Source organism: Hemibagrus wyckioides, linkage group LG08 (assembly GCF_019097595.1).
Source record: "Hemibagrus wyckioides isolate EC202008001 linkage group LG08, SWU_Hwy_1.0, whole genome shotgun sequence".
In the NCBI taxonomy this organism is placed as follows: Eukaryota; Metazoa; Chordata; class Actinopteri; order Siluriformes; family Bagridae; genus Hemibagrus; species Hemibagrus wyckioides.
The window spans coordinates 13,977,620-13,999,100 of record NC_080717.1 but is presented as its reverse complement, the minus strand read 5'-3'; the positions used below and the strand labels follow the sequence as shown (position 1 = coordinate 13,999,100).

At 39.1% G+C, this 21,481-nt stretch overlaps 3 protein-coding genes across 7 annotated transcripts; 2 read left to right on the top strand and 1 right to left on the bottom strand.

Moving 5' to 3' along the window:
• Nucleotides 1-88: 88 nt before the first annotated feature.
• zbtb3 (zinc finger and BTB domain containing 3) lies at nt 89-5,593 on the top strand. 3 transcript variants are annotated; one of them, XM_058397636.1, is made up of 3 exons: nt 89-242; nt 514-685; nt 771-5,593. In XM_058397636.1, the coding sequence occupies exon 3, from the start codon at nt 777-779 to the stop codon at nt 2,520-2,522; it is 1,746 nt and encodes a 581-aa protein (XP_058253619.1). In that variant the 5' UTR covers nt 89-242; nt 514-685; nt 771-776; the 3' UTR covers nt 2,523-5,593. The 3 variants fall into 3 exon arrangements, with proteins under 3 accessions (XP_058253619.1, XP_058253618.1, XP_058253620.1); XM_058397635.1 differs by having other exon boundaries at nt 99-434; XM_058397637.1 differs by having other exon boundaries at nt 120-171.
• On the bottom strand, nt 5,332-9,438 carry rnaseh2c (ribonuclease H2, subunit C). Of its 2 annotated transcripts, none has more exons than XM_058397641.1 (5): nt 9,293-9,438; nt 8,853-9,006; nt 8,382-8,494; nt 5,898-6,017; nt 5,332-5,818 (listed from the first exon to the last, which is right to left on the bottom strand). In XM_058397641.1, exons 2-5 carry the CDS (start codon nt 9,004-9,006, stop codon nt 5,795-5,797), a joined length of 411 nt encoding a protein of 136 aa, XP_058253624.1. In that variant the 5' UTR covers nt 9,293-9,438; the 3' UTR covers nt 5,332-5,794. The 2 variants fall into 2 exon arrangements, with proteins under 2 accessions (XP_058253624.1, XP_058253626.1); XM_058397643.1 differs by having other exon boundaries at nt 8,853-9,021; nt 9,293-9,377.
• Nucleotides 9,439-9,538: 100 nt separating this feature from the next.
• trmt12 (tRNA methyltransferase 12 homolog) lies at nt 9,539-21,411 on the top strand. 2 transcript variants are annotated; one of them, XM_058397640.1, is made up of 8 exons: nt 9,539-9,680; nt 10,117-10,182; nt 11,152-11,320; nt 11,432-11,621; nt 18,288-18,438; nt 18,538-18,647; nt 18,726-18,883; nt 20,884-21,411. In XM_058397640.1, exons 2-8 carry the CDS (start codon nt 10,130-10,132, stop codon nt 21,280-21,282), a joined length of 1,230 nt encoding a protein of 409 aa, XP_058253623.1. In that variant the 5' UTR covers nt 9,539-9,680; nt 10,117-10,129; the 3' UTR covers nt 21,283-21,411. The 2 variants fall into 2 exon arrangements, with proteins under 2 accessions (XP_058253623.1, XP_058253622.1); XM_058397639.1 differs by lacking the exon at nt 9,539-9,680 and adding an exon at nt 9,784-10,029.
• The last annotated feature ends 70 nt before the right edge of the window (nt 21,412-21,481 follow it).

The window sequence follows — 21,481 nt, the reverse complement described above, 5'->3', positions numbered from 1 at the left end:
AAGAATGCAGTGCACTACGTGTAGTGTAAACACCGTTATTTTGTGCCCTTCTTAGTGCACCCATGTAGGGACTTTATGGCTATTAGGGATTCAGCCGATGAATAACAGCTACGTTAGCAGAATGGTTGTTGCTACCTTTCGGATCTTCATAGAAAACCTCGCTCTGATCTCGTAATTGTTGTAATTTCATTCGGGCAACAAATTTATTAGTATTTATGCAGTTTAAAAGAAATACTATGAAAGTATGTTGGAAGTATTCTTTTATTGTATACATGTACTGGGGATATGCTATTGTTTATTTAGCTAGCTAAAATGAGTTTTCTTGCCGTGATGTTAGCTAAGCTTAGCTAGCTAGTACTAGTAATTGTTTTGTTGTAATAACATAACTAGCTAAGCATTCGCGCTTTACCTTGATTTTTGATGTATTCTGTTCGGTAAGTTCTAACTGTAATACATGCATTAATTAACCGACCTGTTGGAGGTTTCCTAATGTTTTTGTACTTCTTTTTTCAGACATGGTGATGAAGTGAATTGTTTCCGTTCCTTTGAAGATATTCCTAAAAATGGCTTGAGTAGAGGTTCAGGTCATACATTCTGATGATGTTTGAAGTCTGAGGGCCAACAAAGGGAGTGAAGGACCCGAAACATTGCTGTAACTTCATTTACACTCGGTTATTCATCTGAGGTACAGTATTCAATATCTCACTGTATGGTTATATGGTTAAAGTGTATTTTATCCTCCTGTGTTATATCTACCCCACTTGTTGCAGCTTGCCATGGAGTTTCCAGGTCACAGTCAGCAGCTCTTAGCCAGTCTGCGCTCTCAGCGTCTACAGGGATTCCTGTGTGACTGCACAGTCAGAGTTGGTTCCACTCGTTTTCTGGCTCACCGTGCAGTACTGGCCTCCTGCTCACCTTTCTTCCACATGTTCTACTCTGAACACCCAGTAGGAAGCACATCTACAGTAAATGGAGGTCCAGAGACGGACAGTGTCACCATTAATGGAGATATAGTGACCCCTCCGGCATTCGGATTACTCCTGGATTTCATGTATGAGGGGGTGCTACAGTTGGCAGCCCACCCACCTCCGGAAGACGTTCTCGCTGCGGCCAGTTTCTTGCACATGAACGACGTGGTCCGAGTCTGTAAGAAAAGACTGCAGGGTCGCGGACTGGCTGAGGCTGACAGCACCAGAGCAGAAGAGGGAGCGAGTGAAACCGGGGCAGATGGAACAATGTTTAGTGGATCGTCTAGTGAAGGAAAGTCAAATAGCCAAAAGGAAATGATGGAAGGCGGACAAGGAACCATCAGGGTTTCAGCATCAAATCCAGCCTTGTCTCCCTCAATAGCACAGTGTCCCCAGTCAAGCCAGCATTCAGCATCTCACACTGACGCTAAAGCAGAGACAAATGCAGGAGTACCTAACTGTATCACGCATAGCATCAATCTGGGAAGTCCTGACATGGCAGACACTACTCAACCAGGCATGGACTCTCTTCCAGCAGTAAATGACTCAGGTCCAGGCTTATACAGTTCCTCTCCTGGACCTGCTAGGGCTGGCATGTCAGCAGCTGCTAATATGGAGTCTACACTTTCAAGTCCTTGCAGCAGCACAGAACCAGTTCATACGGGAACAGAAACTTTGCCCAGTGCATCCACTGTTATGGTTCTGGTTCCTGTGGAGCACAGACGAAATAGAGACTATAGTCCAGAAATAAGCAATGTGTTTACGGTTGCCACTAGTCATCCTGGTCAAAGCAAAAAACCCATGTCATTTCAACGTAATGGACAGAGTGGAACTGATGACATAAGACACACCACCAGAGTTTTAAATGACCAGCCACAGCTACGTTCACGCTCCTGCTCTCCCACAGCCTTGTCTTCAGCAAGTAGAGAAGATGGTAGTGAAGAGACAGCAAAAGTGAAGGTGGAGGCCATTGTTATCTCAGATGAAGAGCTAGAAGACATCGAAGAGATGCCAGTTCGGCTCAGAGAGCGAAGGAGAGAGAGTGATTTAGAAGAGAAGGAGAATTACGAGAGCACTAATGACATCGAGATCACCAATACTCACTTCATACCTAGCCACTCATTAATGCATGTCCCACATAACCACCAAGAGCCTCTCTCCTTCCCTTTTTCACCACAGGGTCCTAGTGCTTCCTCTTCTGACACGCCCAGCTTCCAATCTACACTTTTCACAGCAGCCTCCCAGCACCCAGAGCAGCAGACTATCTACTTTGAGGACTATCATGATTCTCTTGGGAATTATGTAGAGGATGTGCCTACATGTGCCACTTGTGGGAAGACATTTTCTTGTGCTTATACACTGAGAAGGCACGCCATAGTGCATACACGTGAGCGTCCATATGAATGCCGTTACTGCTACCGGAGTTACACACAGTCTGGGGACTTGTACAGGCACATAAGAAAGGCACATGATCAAGATTTGCCAATGAAGCGCAGCAGAACAGAATCTGAACCTCCTCCATCGCCACCTCTTCCTCATCCACCTCAAACATAACAAGACACATGCTCAGCCATACTGCACAGAGTATTTAAACTATTGCTAATGGCTAAAAATCATACACCTGTTTTGTTTTGTTTTTTTATCTGTTTTTACAGGTTGTGTGGACCAAGTTTGCAAAGGACTGTTATAGTTAGCTTTGTGTCAAAGTGAGCATTCAACACTGAATTTAACCTGCCACTGGATAACATTGTGTCCAAAAACGAAACGTCCCATTCAGGACATCCCTCATTCTAGATCATAATCCCAATCACTGTTTAGCTGCTCAGTGTAGATACAAACAAAAAAGGCTTTTTTTAAATAATCTTATCAGAAAGTATTGGACCAACAAGTTCAATTTTAATTTTTTTGTTATACGCTGGAGACATTTGGGTATGAATGAGATGATAGAACAGATTTAATTTCCTGATAATTACATGATCATGTGTTAACTGAGAACATGGCACCTTTTACTGGAACCCTAGCCAAGTTTTTCACGTGAGCAAGAATAATGGAATAATGTGACTGTTGCCCACTTGTGACTTATTAGATTGATTAGTTTATTTCATTTAATTTTTTTTTTTAAAAAACACTTCTGAATGTTTAGTCTTGGTTTGAGTCCTGGGTTTTTCCCCTAGAATGACTGCATTTGTTGTTAAAAACAATAAACCATCATGAAGACTAAAGGGTTAGGGAAAGAAAATCACTTCATTTTGAAGCTGAGAGAAGAAGGAAAATACAGCATCCTGAAGAAGAAAGAAACCACTGGTATAACTAACCAGACACTGAACAGGACAGCCAAGGAAAACAGCAGCAGCTGATGACAGAAACATTGTAAGAGCTGTAAAGAAAAACCCCAAACAGCAGTCAGTGACAACCAACAAGCCACCATTCAAAGTAGACTTTGAGAGCAGAAATAAAGAGGCCACATCACATGCAAACCAGTCATCAGCAGGTTGTAACAATGGATACTCTTAGTGAAATATGGGTATGGTTCCACTTAAGGAATCTTAAGGTTATCGTTATTTATTGGCAGTTACATTTTTAATGTTCCAGAAAGTTCCATTATGTGCTGCTGCAACATAATCATTTCACTCTAAAGGACCAAACCAGATCCTCATGGAAAAAAATGCATGCAAAAAAAAAAAATACAGAGATGAGCCAAGAAAAGGTCTGGAACTAAGATCCATTTCTACCAAAGTGACAGAAAGGCCAAAGTGATGGAGAAAGAAAGGATCTGCTCATGATCCAGAATAAACAAGCTCCTCTGTGTAACATGGTGGTGGTAGTGGCATGGCTTGGGCTTGCATGACTGCTTTTGGAACAGACTCACTAATCTTTATGATGATGTAACTCATGATGGAAGCAGCAGAATGAATTTAGAAGTTTATAGAAAAGTGCTGCATCAAAATATATTGAGAGGAATTTTATCATGCAGCAGGAGAATGACCCAAAACACACTGACAACACAACAAAGTATTTCATAAGGGGGAAAGTCAAAGGTTTTAGACTGCCCTAGTCAGATATTAAGTGCCATGTATTTTAAACTGGATGGTCTGCTGCTAAAGGTGCCTTGTTCTAAGTTGTTTAACACAGGAAATGAAAGATGAAATTCTAATGTGTGTAAACACAGATACCTTATCATTTTAAACCCAAATGTCTTCACTGTTGCTGGTCCAATATTTTTGGAAGGGGTTGTGAGGTTAAGACTTACACTGAGGAACGTGATAACTAATTTGGCTAGCATCTTCCCTGTATTGCAGTAATGTATTGTTCTTTCCTTTATATTTAAAACCAAATTCCCTTCACTGAAAACACTATTTGGGGTGAGCAGCATACCTCAGTCTTTTATGTGAATTGGATAAAGCTTTTATCTTGGCTTTTTTTTTTTTTTTTTAAATTAGGCACCAAATCCATCTACCCAGACAGCCTGCTCTCACACCGGAGTAGATATACCTGTTTAAAATATCTTCTGTTAATACTATACTTGTTGAATATCACTGTACATCATTCATTATTCATTTTGTCATTTTAAACAATGACTTCCTCATGCTAAGTGTAGCGGTAGATCCGGAGCCTATCTTGGGAATGGTGGAAAAGACGTGGGAACATACCCTGGATAGGACACCAGGCCTTCAGTGAGCTGATCGTTTATCAAATCAGTAGTGGGCTTGTGCCAGGTCTGCATGTAATTAGGCCTGTCTGATGAAAAGCGTCTCATCCACCCCCTCAATGCTTTGTGTATGTGTATAACAAATGAGCCATTAATGCTAAAAGGTACAGTAGTGCACTGAAATTCTTACATTTACCTTCTAGGTTTCCTTATCTTTATTATGAAAGCACGGTCAAACATTTGAATGAATAATGACTTATAAACAAAGTTGCAGGGCTCTTAAGAAGCTACACGCAAGCTCATAGTGTACACATTTCATCTAACAAATAGTACCTGAAATGTATAGATATTTGATAAACGTTATTAATCAGTGTGAAAACAGGTCATGTATTTATTTCAAAATGCAAAAAGATGGTTTGACTCTAAATCTGATACATACTTCACCACCTCCACCACCCAGTAACAGTGAAATTCATACCGCATTCATTATATTTCCATTTGCTATTATATGTTCACAGTCATACATTTGATCTTAAATCTTACCTTCATTTTTTTCAGAATCATTCATGTGAAATAATACATCAGCAAAGTATCTCAGCCCCCAATATTTTGTTTCCGGCGTTGTGCAGACACTGCTCCATAACTGCACTCGAACCATCTGATTCTAAACGGTTTCAGGTTCTCTCCATGTTAATCATTCACATTCAGTGTATTAAAAAAAAAAAAACCACCAACAGCATGTCTCACATTTACCTCTTTTGATCAAATTAATAATGTTTAATGTTTCATGCAGTAGTCTATTCTGAAATGTGGTGTAGTTTTGTAGTTATTCCGGTCCAAAACCGGGTCCTCATTTTAAATTTTGTCGAATTCACTACATTCACACAAAAATGAATTAATCTACTCCATGATGTAAAAGTTGTTTGATCTCAGTATGTAAAACAGCTCAATATTGTGAATAAACCTTTTAATAATTGCTGCTTGACTCATCTACTATTTATTTCTGTACAACTCAGACTACTGTGTATATTTATTTATACACAATTGTGTGTAAAGTGTAACAATACAGACTGCTTAAGCATAAAAAAGATAAATCATTGTGTGGGTGTTTAGCTAACACATACACGTGAAAATGTACAGTACAGTACACTGGGTAGGAAATGTGTCCTGATAAAGCTCAGTCTTCAACTGGTGCATGTATCTGAGGAAACAAAAGAACAAACAGGATTTGTCTTTAGTCAGAAGCCAGTTTTTGTCTAATCTGTGAAAAGTAAACTCACCATCTCTGCTAATTTTGGCCATGCCATTGCCATCACGACTCGATCATCTGATGTGGGAGGAGTCTCCAAATTCCAATAGGTGAAATTATGAAAAACCGAAGAAACCTTAACGACTCGGTCCTGGAAAGTTTTTAGTGGAGAATTAAAATGGTAAAGATTAGAAGAAAAAAAAAAATTATTTAAAATAAAATATTTTTAAAAATACATTTTCACCACAGTTCCTCTACTGTTAGTTACTGAGTACAGACATAAATGCTATGTTGTCTTATAACACTGTATCTGGATTTGACTTCATATACACTTGTGTAAATTTGTTCAGATTCTCTTAAGCACACCTCAGTACTGGAACCGGTTGCATGCTTCTGAACCTAAAACCTTGTACTTAATATGACACAGCAGTTATTTTAAATGCACTTGGAGGAATCAAGAAACAAGCACATGAGATTCTCCACCTTTACAAAAATGCCAATAAGGAATGTGATACAAATTTACAAACAGTTAATCAGAAAAACTTTGGATAAAAGTCTATTAAAATGTGCCGGACTGTTGAGACTAAAACCTCAGCATAAGTGTGTGATGTTTATGAGCAGTAAGTTTTGATTTGTGTATAAAATAGATCTCCATGGTGTATATGAAGAATTGTTGTACTCAGTAAGTCAGGTTTTAGCTTCAGACGTCTCGGTTGGTAAAGAATTTTGCTCCTGAGTTTCTCTTGTCCAGATTTCATTTCGTCACAGCCTTTCTTTACATCTTTAGGAACAAGTAATAGAAATGCAAAGAAGGGAAGGAAGGAAACTGTTTTTCATAAATTATGGGTTTAGGAATTTGCCAATTAAAATGAGCACTCTCCTCTTTAATTAATTTTTATTCGTTTATAAAAACCATCTTACTGTGGGGATTTTTGAGAAACCAATGCTGATCTAAACATTACACCTCTACAGAATTTAGAGATTTTTTTTTGGTGGAGTTTTTTCACACATACATGGCTTGAAGACATTGTCTAGCTCTGTAATAAGGTTTAAGAAATAATTAAATGCAGTGTAAATCTGTGTTAGTCAGGCTTGAGTCACATGTAAACAAGACAGATTTCTCACTTCTCTGTGCCTGTGTGTCATGCTGACAAGGCAATTTCTCAGCCAGTTCCACAAGAGTTGACTGTCAGCTATACAAACATGTCTTAACTGCCAGTGTAGTCTTACAGTGAGATTCAGTGTGTAGTTCATTAAATGAGAGGAAAAGTATTTCTACAACAGTGTGCATTATTCAATGGTATAACTTTTTATATAACTGACTGCGGGACTTCTGCTGGTCATCTAATTTAATAGGTTAAACTGCAATAATGTGCAATTCAGTGTAATTGATGAGGTATTCAATCCTCTGTTAACTAAAACATACACTAACTGGTCACTTTATTAGTACAACTCTACACCTGCTCATTCACAGCAGCCTATGCCACTGATAGACACATCCTATCCCACAAGCTGGGATATGTGAAGAAATTTATTTCACTGTGCTGTAATGTAATGTGTGGCAATCAGCCAATCATGTGGCAGCAGCACAATGCATAAAATCATGCAGATATAGATTCAGAGCTTCTTAAATGTTTACATCAGAATGGGGAAAAAGTGATCTCTCTGACTTGTGGCAAGTGACAACAACAGTGGCACCAACAATAGTGCTGGTTGATGTATTTTTTAGTAACTGTTGATCTTGTGGGATTTTCTCACACACAAATTCTGCACAGAACTGTGCATCCTGTGTGCAGAGAGTCTGGAGTCTGTAACACTGTGTTGATAAGAAAAATCAGAGGAAAATTGACCATACTGGTCTGAGCTGACAGCATGTCTATAGTAGCTCAAACAAGCACTGTTTACCACCGCAGTTTGCAGACAAGCACAGACTCCCCAAAACTGAACAGCCGAAGACAGGAAAAAGATCAAAAGTGGTCTTTTGCTGCTGGAGCTCATCCACCTTAAGGTTTGATGCATCACCACAGTTGTTTAGAGTGCTGATAAGTTGCTATATCCAGCCTTACTGCATAAACTGAAGACAGTTGTGTGTGAGATTCTTTGAAGATCAGCAGTTTCTGAAATACTCAAATCAGTCCATCTGGCACAAACAGTCATGACATGATTAAAGTGACAAATCAAATCTTTTTCCCCATTCTGATATTTGATTAACTGAAATGAGCAGGTGTACATGTGTGGACAGTTTGTGTATCTAGTCATCAGATCTTAGCTATGCTCTTAAAAGAAAACAGTTAGTGGCACTTTTACATTTCTTAGTCATTTTGCTTTGACTGAATTTATTTTTAATTCTGGGCAATGACTGAACTACTGTCTGTGCACATCTGTGCAAATCTTAACACATGTCTCAAATAAATAAAGAGGTTAAAGTTGCACTTGTGTATAAAGACAGCTCAGGCTGCAACACGTCCTTAGGTGACTACTATTTCTACTACTACAGAGAGGTCTGTATACTTACTTCTTGATCAGATGAGGGTTTCTGTACCTCCTTCAGCACCAGTCCTGTGTAATCTTGGGGGTGCGTCACTTCCTGACCTTTCAGACCCCGTCCCCTAAACGACACTGTCTTTTCTACAATGAAACACACAGAAAAGAAAGAACTGAGGGCAAGAAGCCTTTACTGTCACCATAGATACATTACAGCACAGTGGAATTCTATCCTTCGCATATCCCAGCCGAGGAAGTTGGGGTCTGAGCACAAGGGCAGCTATGATACAGTACCCCTGGAGCAGGAGATGGTTAAAGGGCCTTGCACAATTGCCCAGCAGTGGAGCTTGGTGGTGCTGGGGCTTGAACTCCGATCCGCCGATCAAAAACATCCGAGTCTTAACCACTTGAACCACCACTGCCCCAGAACATAAACACGTGACCCTTATCTGAAATGTACTGCAATTTAAAACATGAACTAAAACTCGCATGGAGGACAAACCGTGCTTTCTGTCCTTCACTGTCGGCGTGAAAAACTCGGCCACTTGTGCAGCTCCGTCGTGCTCGATGTCGCAGGGTAACAGATGAATGGCAGCCTGATGCTCCTGATTCACAGAGCCGAGCTGCACCACAGTCACAGAGCTGTTTACTGCCATCTGAGAACACAGCCGCTATTACACAAGGCTCAGTCAACACCTATAGATTAGCACACTAAGGATAAATTGTGAAACAATGTCTACAACCTACACGATTTATATCGTGTGTATAATAAGCATAAGTACAGAAGGCAGCCATTAAAGAGTTCATTTATGCAATTTGATGCTAATGAATGAGCAAAATACCCACAACTAAACCAGCAAATTCCAGTTTCACTGGTTAGTTAATTTTATTGACTGAAAGTCTGACTGATTATTCCAGCTAATTTTGTACAGTTAATCTTACCCTCAAAACAAACTCTTCTGTTGGGGTGAAAAGGCGCTCAGTTTACATGCTGCATGTTGTGGAAGGAGGGAGGTTTTTGGCGGGTGTTACAATAAACACTGCCCTCTAGCGCTCTGGGTTTAAAATGTTGGACCTTTTGTTGCGCTGGTCATTAAAATAGCACCAAAATTCGCATTTAAATATTGCCCACTGTTGGCTACAGTTATGGAAATGTATAATATATAAAGTATATACAACAGCTTCTTTTATATCGAAAGCCGGAAGTGACGCGGTGACGTGTAACGCATAATATTTCCGGCTAGGAGTTGTGGCTCAGACAAGATACTGAGCTGTGTTGAGTTAGTACATTAAAAATATGTGCTATATAACAATTTAGAACACACTTTATGTAAGTTCATATATTAGCGGGTTGTTAAATCCAAACGCACACTATGTTGTTTATGTGTACGTGCCGGAGTGAGTTAAATGCTGCTACTTAGTTAATTAGTTAGTTAGATGTTAGTTAGTGTGTAAGTTTCACTTTAATATTAAAGCTCTTTAATGTATACAGCGGTGCCAGATGTGGTACTGTTCATTATTTGTTACAATTACGTGGTGCATGATAGGACAGGTTAGTGCAAAAGATCCGGATCCACACTTGTGTTCAGTAATCCAGTAAACCCGCTATAATCTGTTCGCATGGTGAACAAAGTAGCTCTCCACTACCAGGGCAGAATAACAGATACATATGGGATTAGGTTGTTGCCATTAGTTTTCTTTTAGGAATTTAGTAAGATTCGTATGTATCAGCCTTTCACTTCTGCTCTTTGATTTTGTTTCCACAGAACCCGCTCACAAATGGATTACATCACTGCCCTGAAAGTGCCACAGCGTTATGCACAGCTTTACAGGTAAGTGACGTCATGTACTACCCGTTTAACATAGTCACTAATGCTGTATCCACATAACACACCGACCAGGCATAACATTATGACCGCCTGCCTAATATTGTGTTGGTTCCCCTTTTGCTGCCAAAACAGCCCTGACCAGGGGCACTGTGTATTCTGACACCTTTCTATAAGAACCAGCATTAACTTCTTCAGCAATTTGTGCAACAGTAGTTTGTCTGTTGGATCTGATCACATGGGCCAGCCTTCACTCCCTTGGTCGCCCACGACCCTGTCACCAGTTCACCACTGTTCCTTCCTTGGACCACTTTTAGATACTGACCACTGCAGTCCAGGAACACCTCACAAGAGCTGCAGCCTTAGAGATGCTCTGATCACAATTTTGCCCTTGTCAAACTCGCTCAAATCCTTACAAAATGTTCACTTGCTGCCTAATATATCCCACCCACTAACAAGTGCCATGATGAGGAGATAATCTGTGTTATTCACTTCACCTGTTAGTGGTCATAATCATATGCCTGATCGGTGTAAACTACAATGCTGTGAAAACGTATTTGATTTTTTTTTTTGTTGCATATTTGTCACACTTAAATGATTCCGATCATCAAACACATTTTAAAATTGCACAAAAATAACCAGAGTAAATACAAAATGCAGTTTTTAAATTATGTCTTAAGGGAAAAAAGCCATCCAAACCTGCCTGGCCCTATATAAAAAAGTAATTACACTGTAAACCTAATACTTTTTTTCACATAGGGCCAGGTTGGTTTGGACAGCTTTTATTCTTTTATAAATGAAATCATCATTTAAAAACTGCATTTTGTATTTACTCAGGTTATTTTTGTGGAATATTAAAATTTGTTTGACGATCTCAATCATTTAACTGTGATAAATATGCAAAAAAAGGAAGTGGCAAATACTTTTTCACAGCACTGTATATAGCAATACCTTCCTGTTTATTTTTTATTATAGAAAACATCTGCTAGAGAAGGGCGCTTTAGACCCGCAGTATTGTGTACAAAAACACTCGGATGGAACAGTGACTCTCCCAGTCTTCCCTTCTGCTCTGTCTCACCTGGATCTTCTCACACTGCACAACTCTGTGGCTCAGGACAGCTCCTGTGAAATAGTTCAAATACAGGTTGTCATATCGCATAGTCACATAAATGATTTGAAGTTTGTCAATGCCTTGCCATTGTAAGCCATGAACCCATTTGCCTTCTTGGTGTTTGTTGTTCATGTTTAAACTCAGCTGTCGAGGAAAAGCAAAGCGAAGCCTCATAGAGACAGAATGATTGAGGTTGTGCAGGAGCTGGTGGTGACTAAAGGACTGCAGTGGAGTAGAGATCTTGAAGATGACCTGCCTAGTGGATGGCAGCGTCATGGAGATCTGCTTTTGTTTGGTGATGGATGCTTTTCACAAGCAGTCTGGCAAAATTTTGGTAAGACAACTTCTACTTCTAAGGTCTAGTTCCTTTAACTATTGAATTGTTATTGTTGATGTTTTTGTTGCTGATGGTTGTTGTGGTTGTTTCAATGATGACCCTATTTTCAATGGCTCATAATCAGTAACTGTTACAATTATAGTTTTATGTCTGTTCATAACTATGTTTATTGTTCATCATGGAAAAAACAGCATCTCCCTGTACAATTTGCAGGATTTTATGTTTAAAAAATGAAACCAAGATCATATCAGATCGTTTTCTAATTGTAATGTTGCAGTCATTTTGACAAAAGTCAAGTGTTTGTGTTTGTGTGTGTGTGTGTGTGTGTGTGTATATATATATATATATATATATATATGTATATGTATATGTATATATGTATATATATATGTATATGTATGTATGTATATTAGTGAAGATGTGTGCAATAACGTGGTTCTGTAAGTGTGTCTAATACTTTATTGAAACACATTTTGCTTGTAATACATTTTTTGGGTAAGACTCTACCAACCAAGCACATCTTGATTTGGCAGTTATACTCCACTCATCCTTGCACAAATGCTCCAGATTTATTAAATTGCAATGCATTCTCTTCACCCCCATTCTACAAGTTTTGATAGGATTTAGACTTGGGCTCTGACTGGGCCATTCTGTAATGTTGATCATTTTCTGCTGCTGTTCCTCTGTTTACTTGGATTTTTGCTTTGGATCGTTATTGTGCTGGAACATTTTTCATCTACAGTTGTAAGAGAAACTTGCAGGTTTTGTGCTGAAACTGTCTTTGCAGATGTTTGAGTCCCTCTGTCTTCATTAGAGCCGCAGTCCCAGCTGAAGAGATTCAAAAAAATTTTCAAGATGTTTATTTGTCACATGCACAGAGAAGAGCTACCATGCTTTACCATGGGAATGGGAATGGTGCTCATTCATATCTTTTAGCATTATGGCCAAAGAGCTCTACTTGCGTCTCATCAGACTGTAACACATTTTGCCACAAGTTTTCAGTGGGTGCAGGTTTTAGCAAAATTTTGATCAATATATTTATTTTTGTAAGAAATGCCTTCCACCCTGCATCATAGCCCAGACATGTGACTAATATGAAAGGTAGTAATCAGACACAGGGTGTGACCAGTACTGCATCTCTTTCTTTTGGCAGTCTCCCTAATAACTTTTCTTCTTGTCCTTGTGTCATTTTTGGAGGATGTCCCATTCTTGGTAATATAATTATGCTGAATTATTTTCCTCCATTTATTGATTGTGGCCTTTTCTGGGTCATCTGATGTTTTGGAAATTCTTTTATACCCCTCTCCTGATGGATACCTGCAGAAACATGTTTGTAAGCTCTTTGCCAACCATGGCTACAGCAGCCAGATGAAACTGAGATGATGTGAGGCAAATCCTACAGAAACAGCTTATCTTTATTTGGGATTTGAGATTAATCAGAATAATTTCATGGATTGTAGCTGTATGATAAATAGTCCTGACCATGAGATTGAATGTGAGCACAGTCACATGTCTCATTATAAAAGAGTGTACACACTTATTCAACCAGGTTATTGTACTTTTCTTTGCCTTTTTTCCCTAAAGTGTTTGTTTTTCCTAAAAAATTTTTTGCTTGAATGTTCTTGGTTGCTAAAGTATACTAAACATTACAACCTGCAGTTTTTATAGTGTTGTGTAGACTTGATATCCATTGTATTGTTTGTGATTTGGCATGATCTGTCCTGATCATTCAGAGTTAAGTATAATGTGTGCAGAAACCACAGTATTAAGTGTGTAATCATACATTATCATCCCATGTCTAATATGTGCAACAGGTAGACATTTCTTCTTGTGCTCAGCAGTGTCCAGCTCCAGCCATCTTCAGAAACTGTTTTGTCTTGGGCATTTTGTTTAGACACGACCTCGGTCTGTGTATTTTGCTGTATTTCTTCACTACAAAGTCACGATACAAGTCATGATTCAGCAGGTGCACCATCCTGAGATTGATGAAGTTCATACTATTGTTATTTGTTGCTTGTAGATATCATCCATTTTTATTGTACACTCTATTTCTGCTGCATTATTAGGACATCAATTTATTGATGCACATTAGCCTGCATGAGGCATGGGGAGAACATGAACTCTACATTTTTTTTATCTTCAAGATTTCCAACACAGGTGTATTACACATAGCAAAAAGTACAAACCCAGTCACTATTGCGAAAGGAAAGTGTTGCCAATTGAATCATTGCACATAGCACAGTGATATTAAATGAATTAAATATTGCAGTTTGTCTAGAAAGAGATATAAATATTTTAAAAGTAAGCGTGTGGGGCTTTTTTCAGGTCATGATGCGCTTGGGTCTGTGGGATTGTCTCTATTGGTTCTCTAGTTCAGTAGTCAGGGCACTGATCAGAGAGTCATTTTAAGGGCTGTCTCGGTTGCACTGGGGCATGCGTTGAATTTTGTTCCCTAAAAAAAAATCCAACAGTGCACATTACAACCAGGGAGCATCGATGCACACTACATTCGTTTACTGCAAATTACATCATATTTTCACAAGTCTCTCAGCTCAAGAAATGCAGACAAATTTTCAGTCAACAAATGTAAGTCATTGTACTGTAGCTCTCAAATGATTACTTATGTTAGTTAGTTAGTTCACTTTTTTGACATTCTATAGCTCTGGAACAAAATAAGAGACCACTGCAAAATAATCAGTTTCTTATGTTTTTTTTCTTACAGGTGCATGTATTGGTGAGATGAACAGTTTTGTTTGTTATTTTTTGTGAACTGCTGACAATATTTCCCCTAAATTCAAAATATAACTATTGTTATTTAGAGTGTATATTTAAAGGAAATGACAAAACATCAAAAAAAACACAAGATCATGCAGTATTTGCAGAGCTTTAATATCTCCTCTAAAACAAAATGCAGATAATTTGTAAACAAATGCATGTGTTTTTGCATGCTCTCCACCAGTTTTTCACATTGCTGTTGGGGAACTTTATACCACTCTTTTTCCAAAAACGCAAACAGCCCAGCTTTGCTTGATGGTTTGTGACCATCCATCTTCCTCTTGATGACATTGCAGAGGTTTTCAATAGGGTTCAGATCTGGAGATTGGGCAGTGGTCTCTTATTTTTTTCCAGAGCTGTATATACATCCTAATGAGTTTAATGATTTTAAAAATCCACTACTTAGCCTACAGCCCTGCTTGAAGTATCAGAGTCAGGTTTATTGGCCAAGTACGTCTTTCCACACACAAGGAATATGGTACCGGCTGTTGGTGACCCTCAAAAGTACAGACATAAAATAATGGTTTTTTAAATGAAGGTCAGCGGTTTATGAGGGTTGATTGATTGGCTGTGGAAAGAAACTGTTCCTACACCTGTCAATTTTGGTGTACAATGTTCTGTAGTGCCTGTCAGACTGGAGGAGTTGGAAAAGGTTGTGTAACATGACAGAAATGCATGTTATTAAGAGATATAAAACTTAACAGGTTTGTAGAGAGCCAGACTCCTTACCAGTGCCAGAACTCGTGTACATGATTTACTGATTCCCCACCTGTGGAGCTGATAGAGATGTGACACCAGTGATCACAGTGAACAGCAGTGGTTTCTCCTACTGCGCCAAAGCCCATGTACACTAAAATCAAATCACATCACCAAGGGTTACTGAAGACAGCACAGCCTTTTTATGTAGCACCACATGTGCAGTTACTCAGTAGAAAGCTCTGCTCTGTGAAGCAGCTGTTTGTGCTCAGTGGTCACACAGTAGAAGTTAGTGAGTGCAATAGATTCACTGCTGTGAATTTCAGTGATGTTTGTTATTAATCTAAGATTATAATGGATTTCTGGATTCAGGAACCTAATATTTAAAATGTCAGAAAATCCAGAATCCAGCTGCCTGTGGCAGAAACATTTGTGAGCTACTTGTATTGTCAAATACCCCAAGGGTTTTTGATGGATACTTATGTTAAATCATTTGTTTTAGTTTGCAGTGACTTGCAGAAAAGTAAAGATTTCCACAGTATTAGGTTATCACTCATATTGCACATTTGCATACCAGTTAGCTTATCTCTTCAGCTGTTCTTTCACAGATCTGAGAATGTCCATTTGGTTAGGCTGCAGGTTTGTAACTTCTGCTTTCTGTGTTCACTGCATTTGCAAGCGAGATCATTATTCTTCGTCAACAGCAGGCCATAACTGCTACAGTAAAATGCTTCCAGAAATGGTAACATAGGCAGTTTACTCAGTACCCCAGCTTATGCTTATTCAGATAGACACCTGCTAGATGATAGAAAAATGTCTAGTAGTCCACCCATGGAGGTACTTTTTAAAAGCATTTCGCTTTTATTTAATTCAATTTTATTTGTATAACGCTTTTAACAATGGACATTCTCAAAGCAGATTTACAGAAATTTTTAATTTTTGAATAAAAATTAAGTTTAAAATAAAATTTATATTTATCCCTAATGAGCAAGCCAGAGGCAATAGTGGCAAGAAAAAACTCCCTGAAATGATATGAGGAAGAAACCTTAAGATGAACCAGACTCAAAAGGAGCCCATCCTTATCTGGGTGGCACCGGAGAGTGAGATTATAAATAATGTCCTCTCTGCAGCTGTATATAGTCAAGTGGAGTTGTGTCTCCAAGAGCTTTTGAGCAACTTAGAAAACAGCATAATTACTGAGTTCATTATAGATTTAACACTTCATGACCATTCATTGTATAAAGTTGCATGGATTTTACCTAATACACTACTCACAAAAAGTTAAGGATATTTGGGTTTCAGGTGAAATTTCAGGATGCACCTAAAATGCACTATAACCTTTACAGGTGAACTTAATTTGACCTTCTCTATACTTTTGAATGCACATGTTCAGGGTTTCAGTACTTTTTGCATAACTTGCTGTTCTCTAACAAGGTGCTTAACGGCAAAATTCACAGCTGGTGTTTGATCCATGAATCGACCAATAAATTTTCTGGTTCAATTAGAATTGGTATTTAAACAGTCCTCTTCATCATGCTGTTCACATCATGAGACCAAGACCACACCTAACAATTGATCAACGGTACCTCGCCATTGTGAGGCTTCAAACAGGATGTTCTCAGAGGGAAGTGGCTACTGAGCTTAGAGTGTCACAGAGGGTCATCAATAGGTTGCGACAGAGACACAGAGAGACTGGAAGAGTCACAGAAAGGCATAGAAGTGGACGTCCTTTGGCCACATCCCACGTTGATGACCGCATCATTGTGAACAGGGCCGTGCGGAACCGGATGATGAATGCCACTCAACTCCAGGCACATTTAAGGGAGGTGAGAGGAACCAAGGTATCACGTCAGACCATTCGAAACCATTTACATCAGCGTGGTCTGCATGCTAGACGACCTGCAAGGGTACCTGACCACACCACCAGGCACAGGCATCCATTTACGCTGGACGAGAGACCAGTGGCCCTCAGTGCAGTTCTCTTATGAAAGTCGATTCACGTTGGCCACCAACGATGTTGGAGACATCAAGGAGAGTGCTATGCATCAGCCACTGTTGTGGTGGTGTTACAGTCTGGGCAGGTGTGTCTACTCAATACAGAACTGCCCTACATCTTGTGAATGGTACAGTGACAAGCCAATACTACCTGAATAACATCATTAATCCAGTCATTGTGCCCCTGCATGAACAACACAGGCCTAATTTCATCTTCATGGACAACAATGCTCCAGCTCATCGAGGTCGCATCATTAGGGAATGGCTGCTGGAGGCTGGGGTACCTCAAATGGAGTGGCCTGCACTTTCTCCAGACCTGAATCCCATAGAAAACCTATGGGATCAGCTGAGTTGCCGTGTAGAGGCTCGTAACCCTGCACCCCAGAACCTCAATGACCTGAGGGCTGCCCTTCAAGAAGAGTGGAATGCCATGCCTCAGCAGACAATAAGTCGACTCGTGAACAACATGAGACGTCGTTGTCAAGCTGTAATTGATGGTCAAGGGCACATGACAAATTATTGAGACATTGACATTTTTTGTTGTGGTATACCCACCACTGTTGTTGGCTTTTGTTTCAATAAATTGTTTGAGATGAGGAATTCACCATTGCATGCTTCTACTTAAATGCCCTACTTTCATGATATAATATCACTGTAGCGTGAACAATTTCACCCAAAAGCCAAATATCCTTAACTTTTTGTGAGTAGTGTATAAGGCCCAAACTTGATGACATCATGTGTTATTACGTCAAAGGGAAGTGGTAGCTAAGTGGTTATGGTGTAGGGTACAAATTGGATGGTTTTGACTTCAGTTCCAGGACCTCCAAGCTGCCACTGCTAGGCGCTTAAGTAACACCTGTAACCCTCAACTGCTCAGCTGTATAAAGACGCAGGTCATTCTAGTTAAGGACGTCTGTAAATGTCTTGAAAAGGAAAAAATACGCCTCCAAAAAGTTTAGGTTGCTGTTATATTAAAAACAATTGAATGTTGCTGCTATGTTGGATATGTTAATATAGCCATGTGTTATGAAGAAAATGTCTTGTTTTTGTAGAAACCTCTTATGAGTAAATGCTGTATTTGCAGCAACATTAGACTGACGTGACTCATTAAGTTGGTGCTTTTGACTGAAAGGCAACTGACACGGTGTTGTTAAAGAATTGTTTATGGACTGATTTTCTTTTTGTTCTTTCCCCCAGGCTCTGAGTTGTGGTTAGCTGTAGCCCAGGCACTGGGAGTGAAGCGCCTAGCGCGAATAAAACACATTTCTCAGGATGGGTGGCGCACTCCAGTGGTAACAATGCTCTTAGGAGACGACAGCTACGTAACTCATGTTGATAATCACATCAGGTAAAACCTTGCTTACAGAAGTCCTGTTTAAAGTGTGAATAATGAATAATATCGAATCAAATGAATGAAGGTGTATTTTCAAGCACTTGCACTTCCCAGGTATGAATTTGATGTCACCAAGTGCATGTTCTCCTTCGGAAACATCACAGAGAAACTGCGAATCTCGTCCTTTGACTGCAGCGGGGAGACAGTGGTTGACCTGTATGCAGGTATGCACTACACGCTTATTTAGCTCTGGCCTTCAATCAAAGCCACACGTCCACTGTGAGATTTTTCTTCTCTGTCAGGAATTGGCTACTTCACCGTGCCATATCTGGTACACGCCGGTGCTGCCCATGTGCACGCATGCGAATGGAATCCACACGCAGTTTCAGCACTGCGAAGAAACCTGCACATTAATAAAGTAGCTCACCGCTGCACTGTGCATCAAGGAGACAACAAACAAGTGAGATTTCATTTTTCCAAATTTGCTTACAACTATCATTTTATATCTGGTATGTGGGTTGGGTGTTTAACTTCACAGACAGAATCTGAAATGTACTTTTATTTCATTTGTGTCATTTTGTAATATCAGAAGATGATGACAAAAATGTCATTTCCTGTCCAGAGATTTTTTTTATACCATTATACTGTTGAATTCTCAATTGTGATTGGTCAGAAAGTGTTGATAAAGTTTGACAGTTTTAACAGTAGTGTCAGCTGCAAGGAGAATATCACGCATTCACATTAATGTACTAATTTTAATACAAACCAATTTAATCTGTGTACTTTCCAGGGATTTGTTTGGCTAGCACTTCACATAATCTAATAATAGGGATTTAAACATGCTGTCATTTAACAAAGAAATACAACAAATCTTTAATATGCTAAATTAGATGTTAGGAGAAGTTTATTTTTCAAGTGTCACTGCTTTGTAGCAGTCAGGGTTTCCAGGAAAGGCTTCAGAGTAGAGTACTTTTGTATTTCCAGTTTCACTGATACATGACATTTTTCCTGTTTTATTAACTTCAAGAGAGAGAAAAAAGAGGCAACAACAGAGTCTGCCTGGTGTATGTAAACATATGACATAAACATAAACAATTTAAATACATACATTCTTTATTCATCCCAAAGGGAAATTCACAGTTTCCAGCAGTATCCACAAACACAGCTAATAGATAAAATAGGAATATAACAAAAATACTAAAAAACCCAGATACTGTGTTATAGAAGAAATAAAAGACTTTTCTCCACTGTATTAGGCTGCATCACATCACCTCATGGTTGATTATTTCCTATAAAAATATTTTATTCCTTACTCGCTCAAATGGGAACAGTACATTTACTATTTGTTTTACAGTAAGTGCTTTTCCTGGTGTGAATCACTGCAGGTTGTGAATCTATCCTGGGATTCATAGTCAAGAAACAGAAATATACCATAGACTGGACATGCAAACACATTCACACATTCCTACAGGAAATGGCTACTCCATCTACCAGCAGAGAGGGAAAGAAACCGGAGAATATTGAGGAAACCTAGCAGAAACGGGAAGAACACACTGAAACTTCACACAGACAGCAACCAGGGATCCTGCTGCACCACCAAGCCACACAGAAAATGATAAATTTCTGTAATAATTATAAGTGGTTTTCAAATTTTACTAATTATTGGTTGTCCAGATCTGTTAGTCAGCATTAACCTTAAAGTGATATCAAAATAGATTTTTTCTGCCAAAGATGATATCATGCATTAATGCACTGGTGTCCTAAGTCTGGCCCCAGTTACAGATGCGGCCATTGTGGACGGATATTAACTAGGATGTGGCTTCTCTATTAGCAGCCAGCCAGCATCCTTTCACCTGACAGTGGCAGGAGACTGTATTAGTTAGCTGTGTTAGTTAACATTTAACTAAAATGCAAGAGCCTTTAGTTCCTCTGACTACACCTGCCGATGAATTTGGAGAATGATATTTATTCATGTCTACAGACTCAGCCCAGTTAACAGTAAAAAGGTGTCATTTCCAAAGAGCTTGAAACCACTAAGCATGCAAAACCCTTCATGAATCCTTGAGAGTCCTTAACTGAAGTGGATTTTTACATAAAATTATTATCATCATCATTATGCATAGTTCTGCTGCTTTCCATTTACATAAACCAGCCAATAAGCAGGATAGTGTCTGTCAGCATTTCTGCAAAAATAAATAGCAGGTTACTAAATTAAATTGTACTGAATAATTCTAAATAAAGCATACCATTTAACTATTTAATCATATTGAGCTAAAGTAAATGAAGTTAGGATAATTTATATATACAATTTATATGTAAAGAATAATGCAGTATGTCCTTAGGCACATGAGGTCAACACCAGAGAGTGTAGAACTACATTATGTTCAGTTTTTATAATAAATGCATTATTCAACATTGACATATGCTCTGAATTAAATGCTTTCTGCACACTCTCCCTAGCTGTCCCTGAGTGACCTAGCCGACCGGGTGAATCTAGGACTGATACCAAGCTCTGAAGAGGGCTGGCCGGTGGCATGCCGCCTCCTGCGGAGGGACACTGGTGGAATGTTGCACATCCACAACAATGTGACCACACCGATCCAGTATCAGAATCTTCAGCCCTCTTCCAATTCACTGAATGAGGGAGAAGGATATAAAAATGGAACTCTAAACATTTCTAGAGACAGAGAAGCCTGGAACAAATGGGCCAAAAACACTGCGAGCCACATTACCCAACTTCTGAGAGACATCACCCAAGCTGAGTGGAGAACCAGCATTAAGCATATAGAGCATGTGAAATCTTATGCACCGCACATAAATCACATAGTATTGGATCTGAAGTGTAGACCAGTCAAATAAATTGATTGTCTTCTTTTTGTATGCAAAACTTTTTGTAATTTTTTTTTAACAGAATTTTAAAAAAATCAGACTTTGCTTGGAGCCATGTGCAAGCTTGTCACCAGTAACAGTAAACAAATGATTACAGTGGCTGTCTTCCCTTTAGCATTCATTTGAATATTCCCATGAGCAGTGAAACAAGCTATTGTGTGTGTGTGTG

Coding starts and splice junctions, on each gene's coding strand:
- zbtb3 (XM_058397636.1), top strand. CDS start 777: ATGGAGTTTCCAGGTCACAGTCAGCAGCTCTTAGCCAGTCTGCGCTCT.
- rnaseh2c (XM_058397641.1), bottom strand. CDS start 9,006: ATGGCAGTAAACAGCTCTGTGACTGTGGTGCAGCTCGGCTCTGTGAAT. Junction 8,495..8,852: donor AGTGAAGGACAGAAAGCACG/GTTTGTCCTCCA, acceptor GTTTCATTGTAG/AAAAGACAGTGTCGTTTAGG. Junction 5,819..5,897: donor GGCCAAAATTAGCAGAGATG/GTGAGTTTACTT, acceptor TTGTTTCCTCAG/ATACATGCACCAGTTGAAGA.
- trmt12 (XM_058397639.1), top strand. CDS start 9,971: ATGGTGAACAAAGTAGCTCTCCACTACCAGGGCAGAATAACAGATACA. Junction 18,439..18,537: donor CATGTTGATAATCACATCAG/GTAAAACCTTGC, acceptor TGCACTTCCCAG/GTATGAATTTGATGTCACCA. Junction 18,648..18,725: donor AGTGGTTGACCTGTATGCAG/GTATGCACTACA, acceptor CTTCTCTGTCAG/GAATTGGCTACTTCACCGTG.